Here is a 22948-nt window from a genome sequence, read left to right on the forward strand (position 1 = left end):
GATGAAAAAGGAATCAGAAGAACTGGACTCTAGTTCAAGTTGTGCCATATTCTAAGAGGGTGACCTTGAGAAAGGTCCTTCAAACTCCCTGATTCTCAGTTTCTTTATCTTAAAAACAGAGAAAATACTAATACAACATACCTCATAAGAATATCATTGGAATAAAATGAGCTGATGTGTACAAAGTGCTTTCTAAATGTAAAGACCTCTAGATAAATGCCAAAACTTATCATTAATACAGAAAAGTTGGAAGGAACTACTTACCTTGACAACAAAGATATTTAAAAAAAACTGAAAGAAAAAAAAAGCCTCTCATATCAAAAATGAGAGTACCCATGCTTTTGAAGTTTTTATTTAATGGTTAACAATTAATTTTTTTTATATTCAATAACCATAATCATAAAGTAAATCCTTCCTTATTCAGGGGTCACTTGACCACCAATTCCAAATATCTGAAAAACAGTGAATGACCCAAAAATAAAAGACAAAATCTATGAGGAACTAAAATAAATATCACAAAGTCTATGTAGCACAGTTCATATTCAAGATTCTCAGGCCTCCTTTCAGAGCCCATTTGTTCTAAAATGCAACACATTTCAGATAAACTTGATCATGTAGTCTCCTAGCCCACAGATTAAGAATAGTAATTAAAAGGAGGGTGGGTACTACTAAAAGCATATATACTTAAGTCAGAGAGGAATGTGTAAACCTTAAAATTTCTTAGACTTATGAATGTTGGAAATTTCCCCATTGGGAAATTTCATACTTGAAAAAAATTCCTACTGATAGGAAGAACTCTATTGGAATGTGAAACTCTTTGGCATGGGAGGATCCTTCTCCTCCCTACTTAAGACTACTTTAGGACAGAAACCTTTTGCTAAACAATGGAAAGGGCTTTGACCTATACTTAAGCATAGAACAGGAAGTTCTTTGAGTCATGATTGATTTTAGAATTGATACAATAGAGATACTTGGAATGACAGAACCAGGTCTTGGAACTTACAATCTCCACCCTTCTCAGAGTAACAGGATTTAGGAAGGGCTGCAGCAAAGATCAAGATTTAATTATTTGAGAATATGACCTTCAACAGACATGTGCAAAGGGGGGCAGACCTCTGGGCGGTCCTGGGTTAAGCTAGAGCCACAATTGGCACAGGGGAGACATGGACAGTGATTGGTAGATGTGAAAACTGAGGGGAGGGAACTTAGATTGTTGACTTAAAGATATCAGGGTCTGAGGACAAGGGAGGAGTTTTTTTCTCTGAGAGGTTTTGCTCTGAAGAGGTTTTTGCTCTGAAGGAGTCTGGAGGTGGAGGCCCCTGAGACTGTTTCTCCATTTTGGTCAAGTGAGTAATAGGGACTGATCTCTTTTCTTTGCCTCAGCTATCTAAGGGCTCCTAAGGAGAGGGGGTATTTAAGTCCTATTCCCTTCTCTCCCCTTTCTCTCTCTCTCTCTCTCTCTCTCTCTCTAATGCCTTTCTTCCTCCTGTTTGTAATTAAAAACTCCAAAAGGTTGACTGCTGACTTGAGTTTTCATTTAGGAATTACATAGATGAATTCCTTGGCGACCTTAAATTAATATATATCAGTCTATTAAAGTGATTTCCATGTCACAAATGACAGCTATCAGCAAGAGACAAGATAAACTACAAAGAACAAACAAAAGCCCACAATGCATAGCAATCTGAGGCATCTAGTGTAAAAGCAGATTTTTTTTAAATAAACCCTTACCTTCCATCTTAGAGTCAATACTGTGTATTAGCTCCAAGGCAGAAGAGTGGTAAGGCCTAGGCAATGGGGGTTAAATGTCTTGCCCAGGGTCACACAGCTGGGAAGTGTCTGAGGCCAAATTTGAACCTAGGACCTCCCGTCTCTATGCCTGACATTCAATCTACTGAGCCACCCAGCTGCCCCCTAAAAGTAGATTTTAATGAACACATTGTACATAAGTTAATTTCTAAGATATATGTAATTCCCAGGGCCAAAACTTTATTAGAACTGCTTTAGCTGCTTGCTAGCCCCTCAAGGCATCAGAAAATTATAGCCACATGCAATTACCAGTAATAGAAAGGACTCCACAAAAGGTAAAGGATGCTCACTTTACTTTAAAGAATGCCCCAGGGAAATGGCATCTGTTTCCAAAAGCTTTCTAACCAAAGTAGTAACAAATAAAGTTTTGGTACTAAAAAACATCAGTTATCAGGGAAATTCATTAGTGTAACAATGCCTCCTACTCTACTGATGCTGGATAAATGAAGCCTCAAAATATTAGAATGATAAAAGGTCAGACCTGTCTTTTTCTTCCTCGGCTAGGGCCTCCTCCAGATCTCCCTGCTGCACCATCTGCAGAGACGAAAGTTTTTCTTCCAAACTTATTCTGAGAACCTTTTCCTTCTCTGCCATTGCAAAGGCCTTTTCCACTTCTGCCTGGGCTGCTTTAACGTCCTAGAGTTAAATTAAATGCATCCAATGCAATTTTTCAATACAATTGGGAACATTTTGAAAGGAAATTGGATTAAAATATAAATATTTATGACTTCTTCTCCAGCAGTTCTCCCTCCCTGAATTGTACTATATACATGGTGAGAACTGGTAATAAATACATTTGCCAGCCACTTTTTCCATTACCTCTTATATATTGAAGAGTTATAAGCATTTCCAAAGGAATAGACTCAATTAACTTACAAAGAACTCTTTTTCTAATTTTTTTAAAATCTAATCAATATTTACAATTTCAATGAGAATGAAATGCTCCCCCCAATACCTGCATATTTATAAATAAACTCCAAACAAGAACCTCACAGTAATTCACATACAAATTTCTCCCCCTCATAGTAACTAGGAACTAAAGAATCTGAACCCACATTTTCCAAATCTCTGCAGTGATTTAAGTGGTGATAAATGCAACATACTCCCCCTGAAAGCTCAAGGAAGCCAATAGGGAAATTATTTATATCACCAAAGGAAAAAACTCTAAGCCTAGGTCTATAACACAAGAAAATACATTAGTGTTAATCAAAATGTTCTTTGCTACTTCCATACATGCAACAATGAAAGATGTGGTATTACTCTCTATAATGTATCACATTACTACTGTCTGCTCAGATAGGGTTTTGCCTCATGATCTCAAAGACAATAGTGTTTATGCAAAACCATTTCTAAATCTATACTGAGAACTATACTACTTACTCTGAGGAAAGGGAAGGACCACCCTCTCCCATCATTGTCCAAGAGTGTTAAGAGACTGTGTAGAAAACATCCAAACCCTTAGTCAGAGGATTTGTGAGTAAATCAAGGCTCTGCCACCTACTGGTTGTATAACACTGGGCCAGTCATTTCCACTCTCTGGGCCTTAATTTCATATTAAACAGGTATAATGACATTTGTACTACCTAGTACTGTTTTGTACTGCCAGAGGACTGTTTTGAAGATCAATGAAATGACATATATGAACATGTATCATAACTCTAAATAAACCATTATCACTACTTGTATTATCTTCTCCCACACAGACATTGGTTCTGGCAGTGTAAATAATAGGAAAAGCAAATGGCTTCAAGAATTTATTTTAAATGGAGGAAATAGGCAAAAGCCTATGATACGGTAATCTTCTATCAATTAATAGAAATTGAAGTTGGAAACAGAAGGAACCTTTAGAGATAATCTAGCCCCACCTTTTCATTTTATAGATCATTACATCTTCAAATTCTAGCCACTACTAAAAACAAGCAGAAGTTACAAAGCAATCCTAGATTCTTTCTCCTCCCCAAAGATGTTTACACTTGCCTCTTCTAAATGAAAGATTTTCCTCGTTAGGTGGTCTTCAAGTTGCAGCAACCTTTTGCGAGCATCTTCTTTCACCCTCTGAATTTCTGAGCCACCCCCTTCTGCCAGGCTTTCAACTGCTTTCCTACAAAGATGTAGAGAAGACATGAACATTAAGGAGAGGTTGGGTCTAATTCTGACCATGAACAAGCTGACTAGAGACAGGAAGTATCAACAACCACCTTTCCAATGGAACATATACAGTTTCTTTTGTAACTAGAATAGAGAGCAACTGAGCCAAAACCAATAAAAATAAATCTAAAGAAATGAAAGCAAGTTTAAAGCAGTATGTTCTGCCAATTTATAAAGAAAGAATTTTAAATACAGCACCATCGATCTATTTGAGTAGTATCCAACACTCAGGCACAAGATAGGAGATTGTGCAAACAAAACAAAATCAGTCTCTGCCTACACGCTATAGTTACGTGTCATTCAAAACACAAAATGCCAAAGTTATTACTTCTAGATCACTAAGAATGTGTTCTCTGCTTGATTAATGGTAAATGGCAATTGTGAACCAAAGCCATGTTGTTGTGATTCCAAGCCAAAATCCTTATTTCTTTTTAAGAAAAATGATGCTGAATATGAAAACATGAGAAACATACTATAAACATTTTTAATTTCCCCTTACCCCCTAAACTCAGGTTTATGGTAAACATAATAAAGTAAATATATGAATTTTTTGTGATACCTGTCACCTATATCCTAATGGATGAATTTTTGAAGTAACATAATACATGGAATATATATAGTAAAAAACCTTAGGAATCAGAAAAACAGGAAAATAAGTTATACTTGAAGCTTTCATTTACTAACCATGTGACTATAATCAACTGATTTCATCACTATCCCTCATTTACAAAATGGGGAAAATAATATTTACATCAATATAATAGAGATGTGATTCCATTTCTTATGAACTTTAAAGTACTAAATAGCTATTAATATTTGAAATTTAATTAAAAATTAACTAATCAAATTACTGGCTATTGTTATCTAATCCAAACCTCTACCTGATACAAGAATCCCTTCATTTCATCCATAAATGCTGGTCCATCTGCACTGCTCTTTAATATCATTTTATCATCCTGTCTTTCTCCTTATGATAATCTCCCTGCACCACTGAGTATGTAAGTTCCTAAAGGGCAGAGACTATTGACTTTGTCTTCGTATCACCAATGCTTAACAGTGCCTAGGGCACACAATATGTACTTCTAATAAATACTTGGTGAGGGGGCAGCTATGTGGCTCAGTGAATTGAGAGCCAGACCTAGAGATGGGTGGTCCTGTGTTCAAATGTAGCCTCAGACATTTCCTAGTTATGTGACCCTGGGCAAAGCACTTAACCCCCATTGTTTAGCCCTTACTGCTCTTCTGCCTTGGAACCAATATACAATACTGATTCTAAGATGGAATATAAAGGTTTTTTGTTTTTTTTTTAAATAAGTAAATACTTGTTGATTGACTAATTAATTGATATCTTCTGATAGGCCTAAAATTATAGAAGCAGATGTTATAGTCATATAGAACCTTAGAGATCAACTCACTACACTATTCCCTCACTTTACAAGTGGGAAAACTAGGATCCAGGGCATCGAAGAAGTACACACCTCAGCTCCAAAAAGAAAAGAGGAGTTGGTGGCAGAGCCTTAATCAAAACCCACTTCTAGCTCTTAACACTCTGGTACACTCACTCTGAATTTCCTAGCCTCTTCTATTAGAAGAAGTTTTCCACTTTTAATTCCCATATTTCATAATAGAGGGGATTGGATTTCAAAGGTAAAAGATGCATTTTCATATATTCAAGTTTGGTTAAGCATCTATTTATTATTAATTATTGTGCTCCATAAACAACATGAAAAACTGAGGCTTTATAATCTGGTTGGCCAGGACTTCACACACAAAATTAATAAAAAGGTTACAAAGTCTTTTATATGAGGCAGCACTTACGAGGCTTTGATAAGGAGATGCTCCCTCTCCTGCAGTTCACGTTTCAAGCTTTCCAGCTCCACTTTCAGCTCAATGTTCTTCAAGACAAATTTCAAAGGGAAAGAGTACATTGTAAAAATTTGAGAAAAATACACAAAACCCATTCATGGAGCAATGTTTCAAATATATATATAGATAGATATTACATATAGATATTACATATATATTCACTATATGCATCACTTATGATAGGCAGAAGGTATTTGCAAAACCTCATTAGCCTAAGGGTACACTAGAAAGAGAATTTATTAAAGATTCTATCAAGAAAAAGATTGAAATTTCTCACGTCTCAAGATAATCATGTAAATTTCCCAAGCTTCTAAAAACTAAAGCATTTAAACATCACCATATAAATGTCATACAAGTGAAGTTGATTTAAAAATTGTTTGCCCTTTGCCAACCAAATTTATGGGCAATTTTGCAGTTTGTTTTTACCATTCCAAAGCAATTACTTCTGGTTGTTTACAATCCTGCATATGGTTGTCACAGCCCTGGGAATGTGCTTAAGCTTTAAAAAAAAAAGTTCAGGGGGCTGGTGAACTCTAATCCACTACTTTAAAAAAAAATCATATGGGGCCAGCTAGGTGGCAGGCCTAAAGAACAGAAGGTTCTGGGTTCGGATATCACCTCAGATACGTTCTAGCTGTGACCTGGTCAAGTCATTTAACCCCAGTTACCCGAATCGTATTGCTATTCTGCCTTGGAAGCAATACTGATTCCAAAACGGCAAGTAAAGGTTTAAAAAAAATTACAAAATGCTAACACAAAAGAAGTCACAATGGTATGTTGTGATCCATTGGCAATGAACACAGGTTTTCTATCCAGTTTTCTTTGCTCATTAGTAAATCAAAATGATCTAATTCAAACGTAGTATGAGACTTATAACTCTCAACAAAGGAGATTAATACAAGAATATCTGAAAATTTGAATGAGCTGAGTAAAAAGAAAATATGGCAATGTGCTCTAGTGGTAATATGTGTATCTGTGTGTGTGTGTGTGTGTGTGTGTGTGTGTGTGTGTATCCTTAGGTAAAACAACTGCAGTATTAATAAAATCCACTGCTTCTTGAGGTAGGAGAAGCATAAACTAAGAGGCTACTCAGCAAGGATGCTAAAGAGAAAAAACATACTTCAAACAAGAAATGGACTAGATGACCATTAAGTCTCCTTTCAAATCTAACATTCTATACATCTATAATATAACAGAAAATTCCTCAAACTATATCATGTTTTTATTAAAACAATTTGTTTTATAAACTTTGTTTACTTCTAGCAGCCCCCCCCCCAAAAAATCTGTTTGGCTTGATAGGGAAAAAAATTATTATTTCATTCCATTCACATTATATCATGATTAATAGTCTAATCAGCAAACCTTGACCTGAAAGACCTCTACAATTCCCAATCCAACTATGTAACCTTGTCAAAATTCTATTTAGTCCTTTTGATATCAAATTACTAAAGAGAATTTTCACAAGAATGTCACTTCATGCAACTTTTCTATCCTGTTTCAAGGGTCTTTTCTCTATTGATCAAAATCCCCTCTTACCCTCTCTCTTCTGCCTGTGGAACTTTTATTTCTGAATTATAAATTGTTTTTTTTTTCCATCTCCCTAAACTTTTCTCTCACTTCCTACCTCACAAGGTTATTGTGAGGATAAAGGGAAGTATCATAAAGCACTCAGCAACATCTACCACACAGTAGGCACTTAATAAGTTCTAGTCCTTCCTTTTCCCCATCTTGTATTGGAAGTCTTAAGAGCATCTAAAATGAAATACACAAGAACATCTTAAGTTATTCAAGTCTAACTCTTACTATATGCATGTTAGCTTCTATTTATTTTGGAGAAATATACTCTCTATAATGGCATCAGAAAGTTTTTCATATTAAAAAAAACATAAAGCTATCTGTATTATGTAGTATTAGTAGAAAGGACATGGATTTGGAATCAGATAATCAATAGACTTTAGAAATCATCTAGTCCAAGGCAGCTAGGTAGACACTTTCTAGCAAGTCACTGTTTAGTAAGCTTGTATATTTAGATGCCCTGATATCCCTTTTTATTTTGTTCACATTTTATTTTTGGTGTCACATTTTATTTTACCTGAAATATTGTACATATGTGAATAATTCTTGGCCAGAAGAAAATATATTACTCTAGTGTCAATCTCCTATTACTAAAACCTTAAAATACATCATTTTCATTTATACTCTATTGTTGCAAATTAGCCCAATTTGTTTTTGCTTTTGAATATACATAATATTTTCTTAAATGTACTAAAGAAAATGAATAACAACTTTTTACATTGTAGTTTTATTCTTATAAACTGTTATTGGAACTTTCTTAAGAACTTAATTATTTCTCACTCTAGCTGCTGGAACTATATTATATTCATAAGTGTACATATTGGCCATTCACAGGAATAAAATTATATTTTAAAAAGAGAGGTGGGGAAGGGGGGAGGGAGAGAGAGACAGAAGAAACAAAGAAACAAATCATCTAGTCTAATGAGCCAAGACAATTCCAAAGGACCTATGATGAAAACTTCTATCTACTTCCAGAGAGAGAACTATCATCTAAGTACAAACTGAAGCAAGCTTGCTTTATTTTCTTTATTTTCCTTATTTGTATGTGTTTTCTTTTGCAACATGGCTAATATGAAAATATAATTAGCAATAACATGTATAAATAGTATCAAAATGCTTTCTTTCTCAAGGAAGGGAAGAGGGAGGTGAAGGAAGGAATTTAAAACTCAAATTTTTTTTAAATAAATGTTATAAAAAAGTTTACATGTAATTAGGTAATATTTAATGAAATAAAAATGTAGAGAAAGGAAAAGAGGGAAGAAAAGAGGAAGGAAAGAAGGGAGGGAGGTAGTGGGAAAGGAAAAAAGGGAAGGAAAGGAAGAAGGGAAATATAATATAAAATGAAATACAAGGACAAATGAGAGGTCTGTAAAGTGTTCTGGAATGAGATAAAAGCATAGGAAAAGACAACCTTGACCAGCAAAAAGTTTCCAAAGTTGCCTTCATTTAAAAGACAATAGTTGATTTAAGAGCAAAATAAGTCCCATTAGACTCAAAGCAGACAGACCTAAGACACTAAGGAGGATGATATGAACTGAAAATGACAGAGACCAATGATGGTATAACTGGAAAAGCAACAGCTGACACAGTGCTGAACATGACAAGCTTGTATCTTCATTCTCCTCAGAATCAAAGACAAAAGTTTCTTTATGAAGGACTTTAAATTCAACACAACCTCCAAGGTAAGATCCAAGCCTTGAGAAATAGAATACTGTGGCACAAAGGGATCACAGAACAAAGACTATTAAACTGAGGAGGGACGCTAGAATATACAATCTTAGAACATGAAACATTAAAGTGGAAAGGGGGCTTTAGATCACCAAATTTGAGCCCTTTTATTTTAAAGATCACAAAACTGAAAGTTAAACACTTGCCTAGGATCCCACAATAGTCAGGACTAGAACCACAGTTTCTTAACTTCCAGAACTTGCCTATTATGCCATAGAGTTCCCATGAGGAAATGTTATCAAAGTGGAAAGAAAACTTTATCTGAAGTCAGAGGACTTGAATTCAAAATTGATTTCTCACATACGGATTCCTATGAATATGAAAAGTCAGGTAACCCCCCTGGGCTTCAGTTTCCTGACCTATAAAACGAAAGGACTGGACCACATGACCTAACTGGTTATGCTCATACAAGGAGCAACAGAACTGCAACTCAAACCCAAATCTCTTCTATCATAAATAGCAAAAAGCTACCATTTAGATTATACTTTAAGGTTTGCAAAGCACTTTATATTTGTTATCTCATTCTATTATACTGACTCTGTTCTTATGAACTGGCATCTTTTCAAACTGCTCCAGAGGTCAGAAGAAATAAGTCCCAGACCTTGTAGATGTGATATGAATCTAAACATTTAGGAATATGTAATTCTCTCTTGGCTAGAACCAAACTTACTTCCAAGGTACTACCTAAAAAGAGCTAAAATATGAAATGTTAAAAATTAAATTCATATTAACAAATGAAGAAATGTAAACTTTCTTTTCCAAAGAGCTATGTAAGGTTATGTAAAGTGAACCAATGTCACTGTTGATAAACACTAAATTTAATCAATCAAGTTTTAAAGAACATAAGAACATGTGGCATAAGACACAATCCAAGAAGCAGAATCTAAGGTGTTATGATTCTCTAGCAATAAGGAATACATTGAGTGTTGTGAGGGGTAAAATTAGGGATTATTGATTGAATATATTATACTAGTGGTCACCAGGGATTAATTCAATCCCAATAAAATACTCAAATCAGTTTGGGAATTTTATGGTGGTTTAATTACAATCGAGGGAAGAAATTAAGAAGAAGAGAGAGGAAAAATATTTTAAACTGTTCCAACCCAGGCTGAGCCAGGCAAGAGTTCAGAGGCCTTGGCCAAGGAGCCTTCTCAATCTAGCTTGGCTACCAGCCACGAGGTCTCCTCCAAGATGAGGGGTCTCCTAGGAGGATAGTGTTTTAGGAGGTAAAGGAAAAAGGAATCGGCCTAAACCACTCACCAAGCAACTTCTCCCAGTCACCTCACCAGCAAGCCACAAACCCCAAACCGCCAAGATGCAAACCACCCTGCCACGAGCTACATGAGTGAGAGCAGAGGAAGTGATGCAAAATATATAGACCATTCTTTACATCATTTCCTGGGTCTCACATGTACCAATGGTAGTTTAAGCTTGACTTCAGACAGCCCAGGGGGTCTGTCAGTTGTTTCTGATTTGTCATGTGCTAGCACATGTCCATCATAGGCCATCCTCCTCACAGTTAATCCTTAAGTGGGGTATATACATTCCTGGTTGCTAGAATTCCTAAAACTAAGCAAAATAGAGAAAATCTAAAATTCACAATGTGCTATGACCAGAACATTGCTTTAAGGATCTGCACAGGTGCTAGGAAAACTGGAAAACAGTATGGCAAAAAGTAGGTTTAGATCAACATCTCATACCCTATACCAAGACAAGTTCAAAATGGACATATGATTTAAACAGTGATATTATAAGTAAATCAAGTGAACCTAGAATAGTCTACCTGTCAGATCTGTGGAGAGGAGAAGATTTTAAGACCAAGCAAGTGACAGAGAATATTACAAGATATAAAATGAATAATTTTTGGAAAGAGCTCCAGGAATTGATGCAGAGGGAAAGGATCAGAACCAGGAGAACATTATACAGAGACTCATACGTTGTGGCACAATCAAATGTAATGGACTTCTCTACTAGCAGCAATGTAATGACCCAGGACAATCCAGAGGAACTTAAGAGAAAGAACACTATCCACATCCAGAAAAAGAACTGAGGGAGCAAAAACACAGGAGAAAAAACATATGATCAATCACATAGTTTGATGGGGATATGATTAGGGTTGTGATGTTAAAAGACCACTCTACTGCAAATATGAATAACACAGAAATAGGCTTTGAACAATGATACATGTATAACTCAGGGGAATTGCTTGTCAGCTCCAGGAAGGGAGAAGGAAGAATATTGGAACTTTGGAAAAATACTCCAAATTTTTAAAAGAGAATAATTTTGATTATATTAAATTAAAAAGGGGTTGTACAAACAAAACCAATGCAACCAAGATTTGAAGGGAAGCAACAAACCTGGAAAAGCATTTTATAACAAATTTCTCTGATAAAGGTCTCATTTCTCAAATATATAAAGAACTAAGTCAATTTTATAAGAAACCAAGTTATTCCCCAATTGACAAATGGTCAAGGGATATGAATAGGCAGTTTTTGGATAAAGAAATCAAAACTATTAATAATCATATAAAGTGTTCTAAATCCCTCCTCATTAGAGAAATGCAAATCAAAATAATTCTGAGGTAACACCTCATACCTAGAAGACTAGCCAATATGACAGAAAAGAAAAATAACAAATTTTGGAGGAGATGTGCCAAAATTGGGCCACTAATGCATTGCTGGTGGAATTGTGAATTGATCCAATCATTCTGGAAGGCAATTTGGAATTATGATCAAAGGGTTTGGTTTGGTTTTTTTAAAACCCTTACCTTCCATCTTGGAATCAATACTGTGTATTGGTTCAAAGGCAAAGAGTGGTATGGGCTAGGCAATTGGGGTCAAGTGACTTGCCCAGGGTGACACAGCTGGGAAGTGTCTGAGGCCAGGTTTGAACCCAGAACTTCCCATCTCTGGGCCTGGTTCTCAATCTTCTTAGCCACCAAGCTGCCCCATGTCCAAAGGGTTTTAAAAGAATGCATGCCTTTTGATTCAGCAATACCACTACTATATCTGTATCATAAAGAGGTTTTGTTTTGTTTTTTTTTAATGGGGATAGAACTATTCATACAAAAATATTTATAGCTGCACTTTTTATGGTGGCCAAAAAATTGGAAAATGAAAGGATGTCCCTCAATTGGGGAATGGCTGAACAAATTGTGGGTATACAATGGTGATGGAATACTATTATGCTACAAGAAATGATGAAATGGTTAATTTCTATAAGAATTGGAAGGACCTACATGAATTAATGCAAAGTGACATAAGCAGAACCAGAAGAGCATTATACACAGTAACTAAAATATTGTGGGACGATCAAATATAATAATAGACTTTGCTACTAATAGCTAATAATGATCCGGGACAACACTGAAGGACTTATGAGAAAGAATGCTGTCCACATCTAGAGAAAGAACTGTTGGAGTAGAATTGCAGAAGAAAACACATGAATTATCACTTGTTTATCTGGGTATATGATTTGGGGGTTTGGTTTTAAAAGATTACTCTATTACAAAAATGAACAATATGGAAATAGATTTTGATTGAAAATACATGTCAAACCCAGTGAAAGTGCTTTAAAACTCTGGGGTGGGGAGGAGCAGAGGGGAGGGAGACAACATGAATCATGTAACATTGGAAAACTTATGTGTAGATTTGCTACTGGAAAAAAAATATAGAAAAATTTTATAAATAAAGAAAATAAAATAAAGACATCTGAAAAAGAAAAAAGAAAAAGAATCTGCACAGGAGTAGCTAAGTGGCTCAATGGATGGAGAGCCTGATCTGGAGTCAGGAAGACTGGGTTCAAATCTGGCCTCAGAGACATCCTAGCTGTGTGACCCTGGGCAAGTCACTTAACCTTAATTGCCTTGCCCTTATGCACTCTTCTGACTTAGATATACTTAATATGGATTCTAAGACAGAAGGTTAGGTTTGTTTGATTAAAAAAAAAAAAACAGCTTGTTCACAATCTCAGTTCTACCGGGACAATGGACAGGCCACTTTCCAGGCAGTCACTGGGCCTCATTTCCTCATCTATAAAATGAAGGAACTAGACTTCTAGTATTAAAATTCTGGTTTAATTCAGCCTTAATCGTATATTGACAATTTAGACATGGAATACCCCTTCATAAGTATAATTCAATATAATTCCCCAACTTGACATTTAACTTTTCAGATATTGGTTAAGGTGTGATTTGAGTAAATAATATATACAGAACTACTATCCTAGGTTCTGAGAAAAATAAAAAGTCAGAAAAGACATGATTCCTGCCCTCATGGGCAGACTCCTGTTCTCCCCAGGAGCCTAATTCAAAAAAATTTATCATATAGTCTTTGTATAGAAAATACTAAGGAGAATTATAGTCAATATCTTTTTTAAAGTTTTACAGAATCATAGATCCTACAGATCATATAGAATCACTGGTCAGACTAGTTTCTTGTATTGACTCTAAAAAATGTACAAAGTATAATATTAAATCATTACTTAGGGAAAAAACAGAAAGATGTAACAGGAAACGCTAACCACATAATAATGGCAGGTATTTTGCTTTCTGATGCTATAATTCAACCATTCTCAAACTTTTTGATCTTGGGACCTCTTTACACTCTTAAAAATTAGGAAGGGCCATGTGGGTTTTATCTATAGATAATTTATCATATTAGAAATTAAATCATCTTAATATTATTATGAAAATTGTTTTTAGGTCTTGGATTCTCTGAAACAGCCTCCAGGACCCCAGAGCTCTGTAAATCATACTCTGAAAACCAATTCTCTAACAACACAGAAATACAATGTATTAAATCTAGATGAGCTTGTTATTCCTTCCCTCCTCCCACTCCAAACTGAAACTTCTTTATTTCTGTCAAGGTTACCTTGTAACCCGGGCTCAAAACCTGTCATCCTCAATCTCTCACTTTCTCATTCTCAATATCCAAACTGTGATAAGACCTCACAATTTTACCTTCATAATATCCCTCCCACATGCCTTTTCTCTCCTTTAACCCCCCACAGTCCCTCATCATCTCATTCCTGGTCTAGTACAAAAACCTGCCAGTGGATCTCTCTGCCAGGTCCTTCCTCATTCTTGTCTGTCCTTCACTCAGTTATCAAAGGGAACTCCTTAAAGTGCAGGCCTGAAGATGTCACACACATGCCACTCCCCTATACCTAATAAACCCCATGGGCTCCCTATCACCTCCAGGACTAAATATAAAATCTGTTTATCATTCTAAGTCCTCCACAATCTTCACCACCACCACCAGTTTTCTGAACTTCTTACACCCCACGCCCCACCACATATTCTTCAATCCAGTGACATTGTGCTCCTTGATGTTCTTTGTACAAAGATACTCCATCTACTGACTCTTTGTATTTTCACTAGCTGTCCCCATGCCTGAAATGCATCATCACCTCTTAGCTTTCTTCAAGTCCCAGTTAAAATGTCACCCAGTGGCACTTAATTATAGTACCTTCCTTCTACTGATTATTTACAGTTTATTCTGTATATATCTTGATTTGGGGATTTTTTTTTTAACTCGACAAAGGCTACACACAAATGGAGTTAAGTGACTTTCCCAGGTTCATACACCTTGGAAGTGTCTATGGTCAAATTTAAACTGAAGAACTCCAAACTCCAAGCCTAGCACTCTATCCACTGAGCCACCTACCTGCTCCATTTATCTTGTCTGTAGGTAGTTGTTTGTCTATTGTCTCCTCCACTTTAACAGCATCAAATACCTTTTGTCTTTCTTTGTATCTGGAGAATGTAGAACTGTACCAGGCACGTAAAATGTTCTTAATAAATTATTTAATTACTGACTAGATGTACAGTTCAACCATGTCTCTCAAAAAACAGACATCTTATTTGAAATTTTTTATTAAAATTATTTTATTTTTAAAATATAATTTTGTATCACAACCCCAACCTGCTTTTAAATGTATCATGGAAAGAGAGCTGGTCTTTAATTCAAAAGACTTGGGCTCAAAGGCTCAAATCCTGGCCCTGAGGTATATTAGATCTGTGATGTTTGGGAAGTCATAAGCTCTCCAAGTTAGTTGCTCTCTAGTCATCTTACCTCACCAATTCAGGCTCTGCAGTTCCTACCCTGGGGCCAAGAGCTTTAAAAAAGCAAAAAGTCCCCATAATTAACCTAAGACAGTCCCACCACAGTCATCAGATTAATGAACACCAAGGCTCTGGATTAATGAAAATTAACCATAACTTACAATATCCAGACATTCTCTCTGGTCAGCTTCCTGCTACTCTAAGGCTTACATAATCTGACCCTCTTTCCACATCTAGTTTTCACAATAATAATCAAATCAGTATCACCACTCCTGAAAAAGTCATAGTCAATCAGTGCTTTATGACTCCACTCACTATCCTCTTCCTTTGAAAATACCTACCTTTGGTCATGACCTTCCTTATCTGTGTAAATCTTCCCTCATTAGAATGTAAGTTCTTTGAGGACAGGGACTATGGGTTTGTTTGTTTCTGACACCTCCTAGCTGTGTGACCCTGGGCAAGTCACTTAACCGCAACCGCATAGCCCTATTGTTCTTCTATCTTGGAAAAGATACTTAGTATCAATCTAAGACAGAAGGTAAGGGTTAAAAAAAAAAGCAGCAGCAGCAAACTTATGAAAGGAAGAGGGGAAAAGTCTTCAAAAACAAGGATTTTTTTTTTTTAATGGATGGGGCAAATAAACTCTCTCTTCAAGAGATCAATTTAGAGTTAATTGGTAAAAACTCAATAAAAGGGTTTATTTTCTCCTTCAGAAATTTCTACTGATTCTAATTTCTAAAGTGAAAAGAAGGAATAATTCCCAGAGATAAGGCTAATTCTCTGCTAGAAAAAGACAAAGAAATGCACCCTGAAATACAGTTTGTACTTGTTTCTTTTCAAGACAGCCAAGAGCTTTCTTTTTTTTTTTCTGGATCCTGTAAGAGAAGTTTGTTCTCAATAGGAGACCTCAGGGTCAAACTTTCAGACAAGAGCCAATTTCTGTTACAGTTATAAGTGCACAAGGAATAAAGAAGTGTTGCATAATGGAAAAACTGACACTGCCACAATCTTAAATAAAGGCTTCTGCAGGAAGCCTCAGTAAAATATAGCAAATAATTAGGGAAAGACATAAGAGAAAAAAATGAGGATCAGAAGGCACTTCTATGTCTTGTTTTACTTTACTCTGCACAAAAAAAACCCTCGATAAATTAAAATTAATCTTCCATATGGGTGTTTAATATTAAGGTCATGGTAATCTCTTCAAGCTGTCCATAATAAAATAAAATGAGAATCGGGGTATAGAACTATATACTAATTCAGGGAACAAATATTAATCAAGCAGAAATATCTGGTTAAATTAACTATAAGAAAAAAATGAAAATTTTCAGTTTCAAAAACTTACAATTTTATAGACATCTTCATTGGGACTGTCAAATTTCTGCTGTATCCTTTCCTCAAGGAAATAGATGCGAAGCTTCAAGTTGAAATTTTCTTTCTTCAAGTCTGTGATTTGCTGTAGCAGAAAAATAAATGTGTTTTCTCAAGTAGGTAAATCAAGGTAGACTATTTGTGCCTAGGGAGAGAATTCTGCTGACCTCTTGAATTCTTTAGATATTTAGATGATTAGACACCATTTAAAAGGTACTAATTAGTTCAAAGTTATTATTAAGATAAACTTATTCTGTTTCCATTCATTCCAATAGAACAGTCCTAATCTCAAATTCTAATCACATTTCTAATCTCTAATCACATTTTCTATGAATCAAAGAGTTTTATATAAAGAAATAAGTCTTGCATTACATGCAAAGATAGTTTTATGGAAAGTAGTTTGGTGGAAACTGGTCTAAATTTAACATCTTTTACTTCATACTACAAACTTCAAGTGGAGACAAAACTTAGATTTAAAGTTAACACAAAAGCAAATTAAAGGGAAAAGAAATTACCTTTTAGATAAATATACAGAAGTTTTTAACTAAAGAGTGAGGATCACGAAAAGTAAAATGGACAATTTTGATATGAAAAATTTTACATTAAAGCAGTTAAATTAGAAGAAAAGTAATGAAACCTTTGCAGTAAAATTTTCTGATGAAGATTGTTAACCCTTAAAAGCCAAAGAGGATAGTTATATCATACCCCTGAAAATCAAATGGGTTAATATGCTCAGTAAAATTGTTATTTCCTCTAAAAGAAAGAATTCAGACCCAGGGAGGAGGAAACTACAGGTTTTCAAAATATTTCAAGAAAGAGAAGAAGGGGTCTCTGGGATTAAGCAACAAGAGAGAAACGTGAAAACTAATGAAATACCCACCTATTGGGGCATGGACAAACAAAGCATAGTATATGCATGTGATAGAATTTTATTATGTCAAAGAAATGACAAAATGGTCAGTTTTCAAGGAAACTGGGAAGGTATCTATAACCTGAAGCAGAATAAAGTTAGATAATCTAGGAGAAAAATTTAAACAATAACATCATAGAGAAAAACAACTTGGAAAGGCTTGCAAATTCTGATTTATACAATCATAAACCATAAGTCTAGAGGACTGAAGAGTAATCACAATATCTACCTCCTGCCAACAAGGTGACAACTAAAATACAGAATGAGCCATGTATTTTTGGATAAGGCCAATGAGGGAGTGTGTTTTGCTGGACTATGCATGTTTGTTAAGAGGATTTGGTTTTGTTTTACTGTCCACTGGGTAGTTGGAGTGAGAAGGGAGCTATAATAAACATAAATATGCAATATAAATACATGAATAAATTTTTAAAGTAGTTTTAACCTCTGATCCCCATTTACAATAATGACAAACTATCTCAAATACTAGAGATTTAATTTATCAAAACACAAATAAACTTTATATGAAGACAACTATGAAATGATTTGCAAAAACAAAGAAAGAAAAGGAGCAGCAGGATAAAGCAGTGGATAGAGTACCAGACCTAAAGTCAGGAAGACCTGAGTTCAAATGCAACCTCAGATGCTTACAAGCTGGGTGAACCTTAGCAAATCACTTATCCTGGCCTGCTTCAGTTACCTTATCTGTCAAATGAGCTAGAAAAGGAAACGGCAAAGCACTCTAGCATCTTTGCCAAGAAAACCCCAAATGGAGTTGCCAAGAGTCAGACACAACTGAACAACAATAACAAAAAGGAAGAAAGAAAGAAATGGAGTTAATTATTCATGTCTAGGTCAAGTCAAAATATTAAAGATAGCAATATACCCAAATCAATTTTTAGATCTTATGTAATACCATAGATATTTAAATAACCAAAGTTAGAGCACACAGACAAAAAGTATCAAAGAAAATTATTAAAAAGGGAAATATATTGCCAAAATTCAAATTATAAAGTAAAAATTACCAACACCATCTGGTATTCAATTATAAAAATATTAATGAAACAAAATAGATAATCCAACTTGTTAAAGATTATAAAACATCTGCAAAGGTAACTCCAAATGTCAACCTGAAAATAAAGAGGACTACTAATTTGGCAACAAGGGTTTTTAATCAAGGAGAAGGAACTGCAATTCAGGGTCACCCCACAAAAGAGGAGTGTAGGAGTACCCCCTTTGAGGTAGAAAGATCAAGTAAAGAGGGGACAGCAATTAGGAGGATGACTAATATATAGTAATCTCTCGGTGATCGAGAATGACCATTGTCTTTGTGTAGTTTCATCTATGGTGTACCCTCATGTGGCTTTAGAGTCCAAAGGCTGAGGCGCAGAGTTAGTGGCACATGGGGTATGGGACGCCAGTTGTTATGGGAGGTGCGGTTGTGGCCTGGTGTCAGCGTTCACGCACAGTGGCAAGACGTCATGTCGCTCATCTTCAAAGGTGGTGGCGGCTTGGTTAATGTGGGTTCGCCAGCTGCTACTGTCAGAGGCAGCGAGTTCTAGTTGCTTTGGTGTCATGCCAGCCCACTTCAAGTCTGACTTTAGCTGATCCTTGAATCTTTTCTTTGGTCGACCTTGTTTCCTGAGTCCAGCTGACAGTTCACCATAGAATACCTGTCTTGGTATTCGCTGTGGGTCCATGCGGATGACGTGTCCAGACCATCGTAGCTGGGTTTTGAGGACCATGACTTCGATGCTGGTGGAGTTGGCTCTGTCGAGGACTTCCTGGTTGGTGATTAGGTCCTGCCATCGGATCCTCATGATTGACCGGAGAGAGCGTTGGTGGAATTGCTCCAACTGCTTCATGTGCTTCCGGTACAGTGTCCATGTTTCACAACCGTACAGGAGCAAGCTGAGGACCACTGCGTTATACACTTTGAGCTTCATCGCAGTGCTTACACCTCTGTGTTGGAGGACTTTGCAGCGCAGCCGCCCAAGTGCCTGGCTGGACTTTTGGATCCTGGCATTAATCTCGTGGTCTAGGGACACGTCGTTGGCGATGGTGCTGCCCAGGTACTTGAAAGTGTTGACATTAGAAAGCTGTGTGCTGTCGATTGTAATGCACGGCTGGTTATTTGGCATCCCTGGTGCAGGTTGGAACAGTACCTCTGTTTTGCTGAGGCTGATAGTCAGGCCAAACAGTTTTGATGCGGTGGAGATCCTGTCCACAATGGTTTGGAGATGATTTTCTTGGTGAGCCATGAGAGCACAGTCATCTGCAAAGAGAGTTTCCAGGATGAATCTCTCTGTTGTCTTTGTTTTTGCAGTCAGGCGGCAAAGGTCAAATAGTGAGCCATCCAGTCGGTATTTGATGTAGACGCCCAGGTCTAGATCCATCACAGCATGTCATAATACTTGGGTGAAAAATAGGTTGAATAGTACCGGAGCGAGGACACAGCCTTGTTTCACGCCATTGGAGATGTTGAAGCGATCAGAAGTCTCTCCACCAGATAGGACTTCCCCTGTCATGTTGACATGAAAGAGCTGGATCAGTTTGACAAATTTTGCTGGGCAACCGAGCTTGCTGAGGATCACCCACAATGCGTCCCTGTTTACTGTGTCGAACGCCTTTGTCAGGTCTATGAAGACAATGTAGTGACTCAGGTTCTGCTCAAGGCATTTTTCCTGCATTTGCCTCACCGTGAAGACCATGTCAATGGTGCTGTGATCTAGTCGGAAGCCACATTGTGATTCAGGCAGGTTCTGCTCTGAACCAGATGACAGGAGTCTGTTGAGTATAACACAGGCGAGGATCTTTCCGGCAGTGGAGAGTAGTGAGATGCCTCTGTAGTTGTCACAGGCTGCTCGTGAGCCTTTGTTCTCGTATAGGGCTATGAGGGAGGCATCTCTGAGTTCTGGGGGCACGTCTTCCTCTTCCCATATGCTGGTCAGTACTATGTGGAATGCCTGGAGCACCTTTCCATTTAAGGCCTTGTACACCTCGGTTGGGATCCCGTCTTTACCGGGTGCCTTGCCTGCACTCATTTGTTTAATGGCTTTTTGGACTTCCTCTATTGAAGGAGGGACGTCAAGTTGTTCAATGGAGCGGTTTTGGGGGATCTGGTCAAGGGCGCTTTGGTTGACTGAAGAGGGTCGGTTGAGAAGCTGACTGAAGTGTTCTTTCCACCTGTTGCTGATGCCTTTTTTATCTTTTATGAGAGTGTCACCATCAGAGGATAGCAAGGGAGTGGTGGTGGGTTTTGATGGCCCATAGACAGTCTTGAGGGTACTGAAAAATTGTTTGTAGTTTTTCATATCAGCAAACCACTGCATTTCTTCTGCCTTTTTTTCCCACCATCAGTCTTGCATCTTCCTGATCTCACGCTGTGCCGTGGCTTGGAGAGACTTGAATCTGTCCTTTTTTAGGAGCAGAGTTTGGGTTATTTTGCCACTCCATAAAGGCTTTGTTCTTCTTGCTCAATAGGTCTTCAATAGCAGTGTTGTTCTCGTCAAACCAGTCCTGGTGGTTGCGTTGTTTTGGGCCTAGGACTGCCTTTGATGTTTCCTTCACTGCGTCTCTGAACTGGTTCCATTTCTCAGTTGAGCTTCCAGTGAGTGGTCCCTTGGCAGACAGCTTGTTGTCCGGGCAGGACTGGAATGTTTGCAAATAAGATGGCTCTCTAAGACGACTCACGTTGTAAAATGCGTGAACTGTCTGGGCGCGTTTTGGATGGCTAGGTGCAATGCGCATTTGAAGAGTCGCTCTAACCAATCGTTGGTCTGTCCAGCATTCAGCTCCTCTCATGGCTCTGGTGATCTTTACATCCTGGATGTCTCGCCGGCATACAATGATGTAGTCAATGAGATGCCACTGTTTTGATCTTGGGTGCATCCACGTTGTTTTATATTTGTTCGCCATTCTGAACACAGTGTTTGTGATGGTGTGAGTTCGAACTCTGAGCATTTGCTGAGTAATAGTAGGCCATTGTTGTTCATTTTGCCCACGCCGTATTTGCCGAGCACTCCTTTCCATCTTTCATGGTCCTGGCCAACGCAGGCATTGAAGTCTCCCAGTAGTATCAGCTTGTCATTTGTGGGCACTGAGTGCAGGACGGCACTCAGGTCAGAGTAGAACTGCTCGATGGTCTCCTCTGTGCTGGTCAGTGTTGGGGCATATGCACTGATGATTGTGGCATACCGGTCTTTTCTGAGAGGCAAACGGATCTTCATGAGCCTCTCACTGATGCCCACAGGCAAGTCTGGCAGCTGTTTGAGCAAACTGGTCTTGATGGCCAGGCCAACACCATAGATTCTGTCTTCATTTGAGGCTCTACCTTTCCAGAAGAAAGTATATCCAGTGGTGGGTTCGCTGAGTGATCCCTCTTCTGGTAAGCGTGTTTCGCTTAAGGCTGCGATGTCGATGTTATATCGTGCCAGTTCTTTACCGATTAGAGCTGTTCTTCTCTCAGGTCTTGGGATATTCTCTCTCTATCAAGTAATGTCCTGATGTTCCATGCTCCTAGTAGGAGTTTCTTTGTATTTTTTCTTTGATTTCGATGGCTTAAAGGGGATGACCCGCCAGCCGCGGTGTGCTGACCGGGTGTTTGTAGGGCAGGCAATGTTTGGGACACCTTTTCTAGTCCCCTCCCTTGATTAGGGTGAGCAGTGCTGTCCTAGAGAGGGCTGCTCAGTTGCCCAGGATGCTGCCAAACGTCCCTGCTGCCCACAGGGCCAAGCAACCACTGGTCAGTGGGCCACCTACATGCAGGATCGTGACTACAACCGCCAGTGGTCACCTCCACCTGTTGCATCGTCACTCCCCCATCGCCGCAGGTCTTGAAGAGGGTGGACGGAGTTAGGATAGATGAGTGTGCACAAAGATACTTGTGTGTGAAAGAGATTTAAAAGCCAATGCACAGAGACAGTCCCACTCTCTTGGCATTGGAAGCCTGGGTCCAGTGGCATGAAAAAATTGTTACGTCTGGAGACTTCCTCAGCTGTATTGGATGGCCGTGTTGTCCTTTGTGCTCCAATATGCCCTAAACACTCCACAGTGCTTCACTGCATCGCTCTCTCAGCCGTTGAATCTTCTTATTGGTTTCTTCCGTCTGTTCAGCCGAAGCAGTCTTCACATGCTGGGTGAGCAAAACCCTGGTTCATCATGGGTCGACAACCCAATGGCTACCCTCACAAGGTTTGACCGGCCTGTCAAAGCCGTTGCCCGGGCTGTGGCTGCTGCCACATGCTAGCAGCTACTGGGAGCCACAAGTGAGAGCTGGGGGTCAGATGGGGGTCAGAGGCTGGAGAGCTGCCCTAGGAGGGCACAACAAGCCCTCCATACCAGAGATACTACCACTCCCTGAGCACCCCATGACTAATACTTCATAAAAACAAAGGCTCTCGATGTGATTAAGTGGCAATGGGAAAGAGTGACTAAGAGGAATAATGAAATCAAAGTAATTAAAATCTGTTCAAAGTAATAAC

The 22948-nt window shown here is 37.9% G+C and overlaps 1 protein-coding gene across 4 annotated transcripts in view; it reads right to left on the minus strand.

Annotated features, from left to right (window-relative positions):
• Window positions 1-22948, minus strand: part of CDK5RAP2 (CDK5 regulatory subunit associated protein 2) — a 176403-nt gene that overhangs the window by 111300 nt on the left and 42155 nt on the right. For all 4 annotated transcript variants that reach the window (XM_007474549.3, XM_007474550.3, XM_007474552.3 and 1 more), the window contains 4 exons: window positions 16533-16643; window positions 5776-5852; window positions 3787-3910; window positions 2291-2445 (listed from right to left, as the gene is read on the minus strand). In XM_007474549.3, coding sequence (XP_007474611.2) covers window positions 2291-2445; window positions 3787-3910; window positions 5776-5852; window positions 16533-16643 — 467 coding nt within the window. The remainder of the gene's footprint in view (window positions 1-2290; window positions 2446-3786; window positions 3911-5775; window positions 5853-16532; window positions 16644-22948) is intronic.

Source organism: Monodelphis domestica, chromosome 1 (genome assembly GCF_027887165.1).
Source record: "Monodelphis domestica isolate mMonDom1 chromosome 1, mMonDom1.pri, whole genome shotgun sequence".
Lineage (NCBI taxonomy): Eukaryota > Metazoa > Chordata > Mammalia > Didelphimorphia > Didelphidae > Monodelphis > Monodelphis domestica.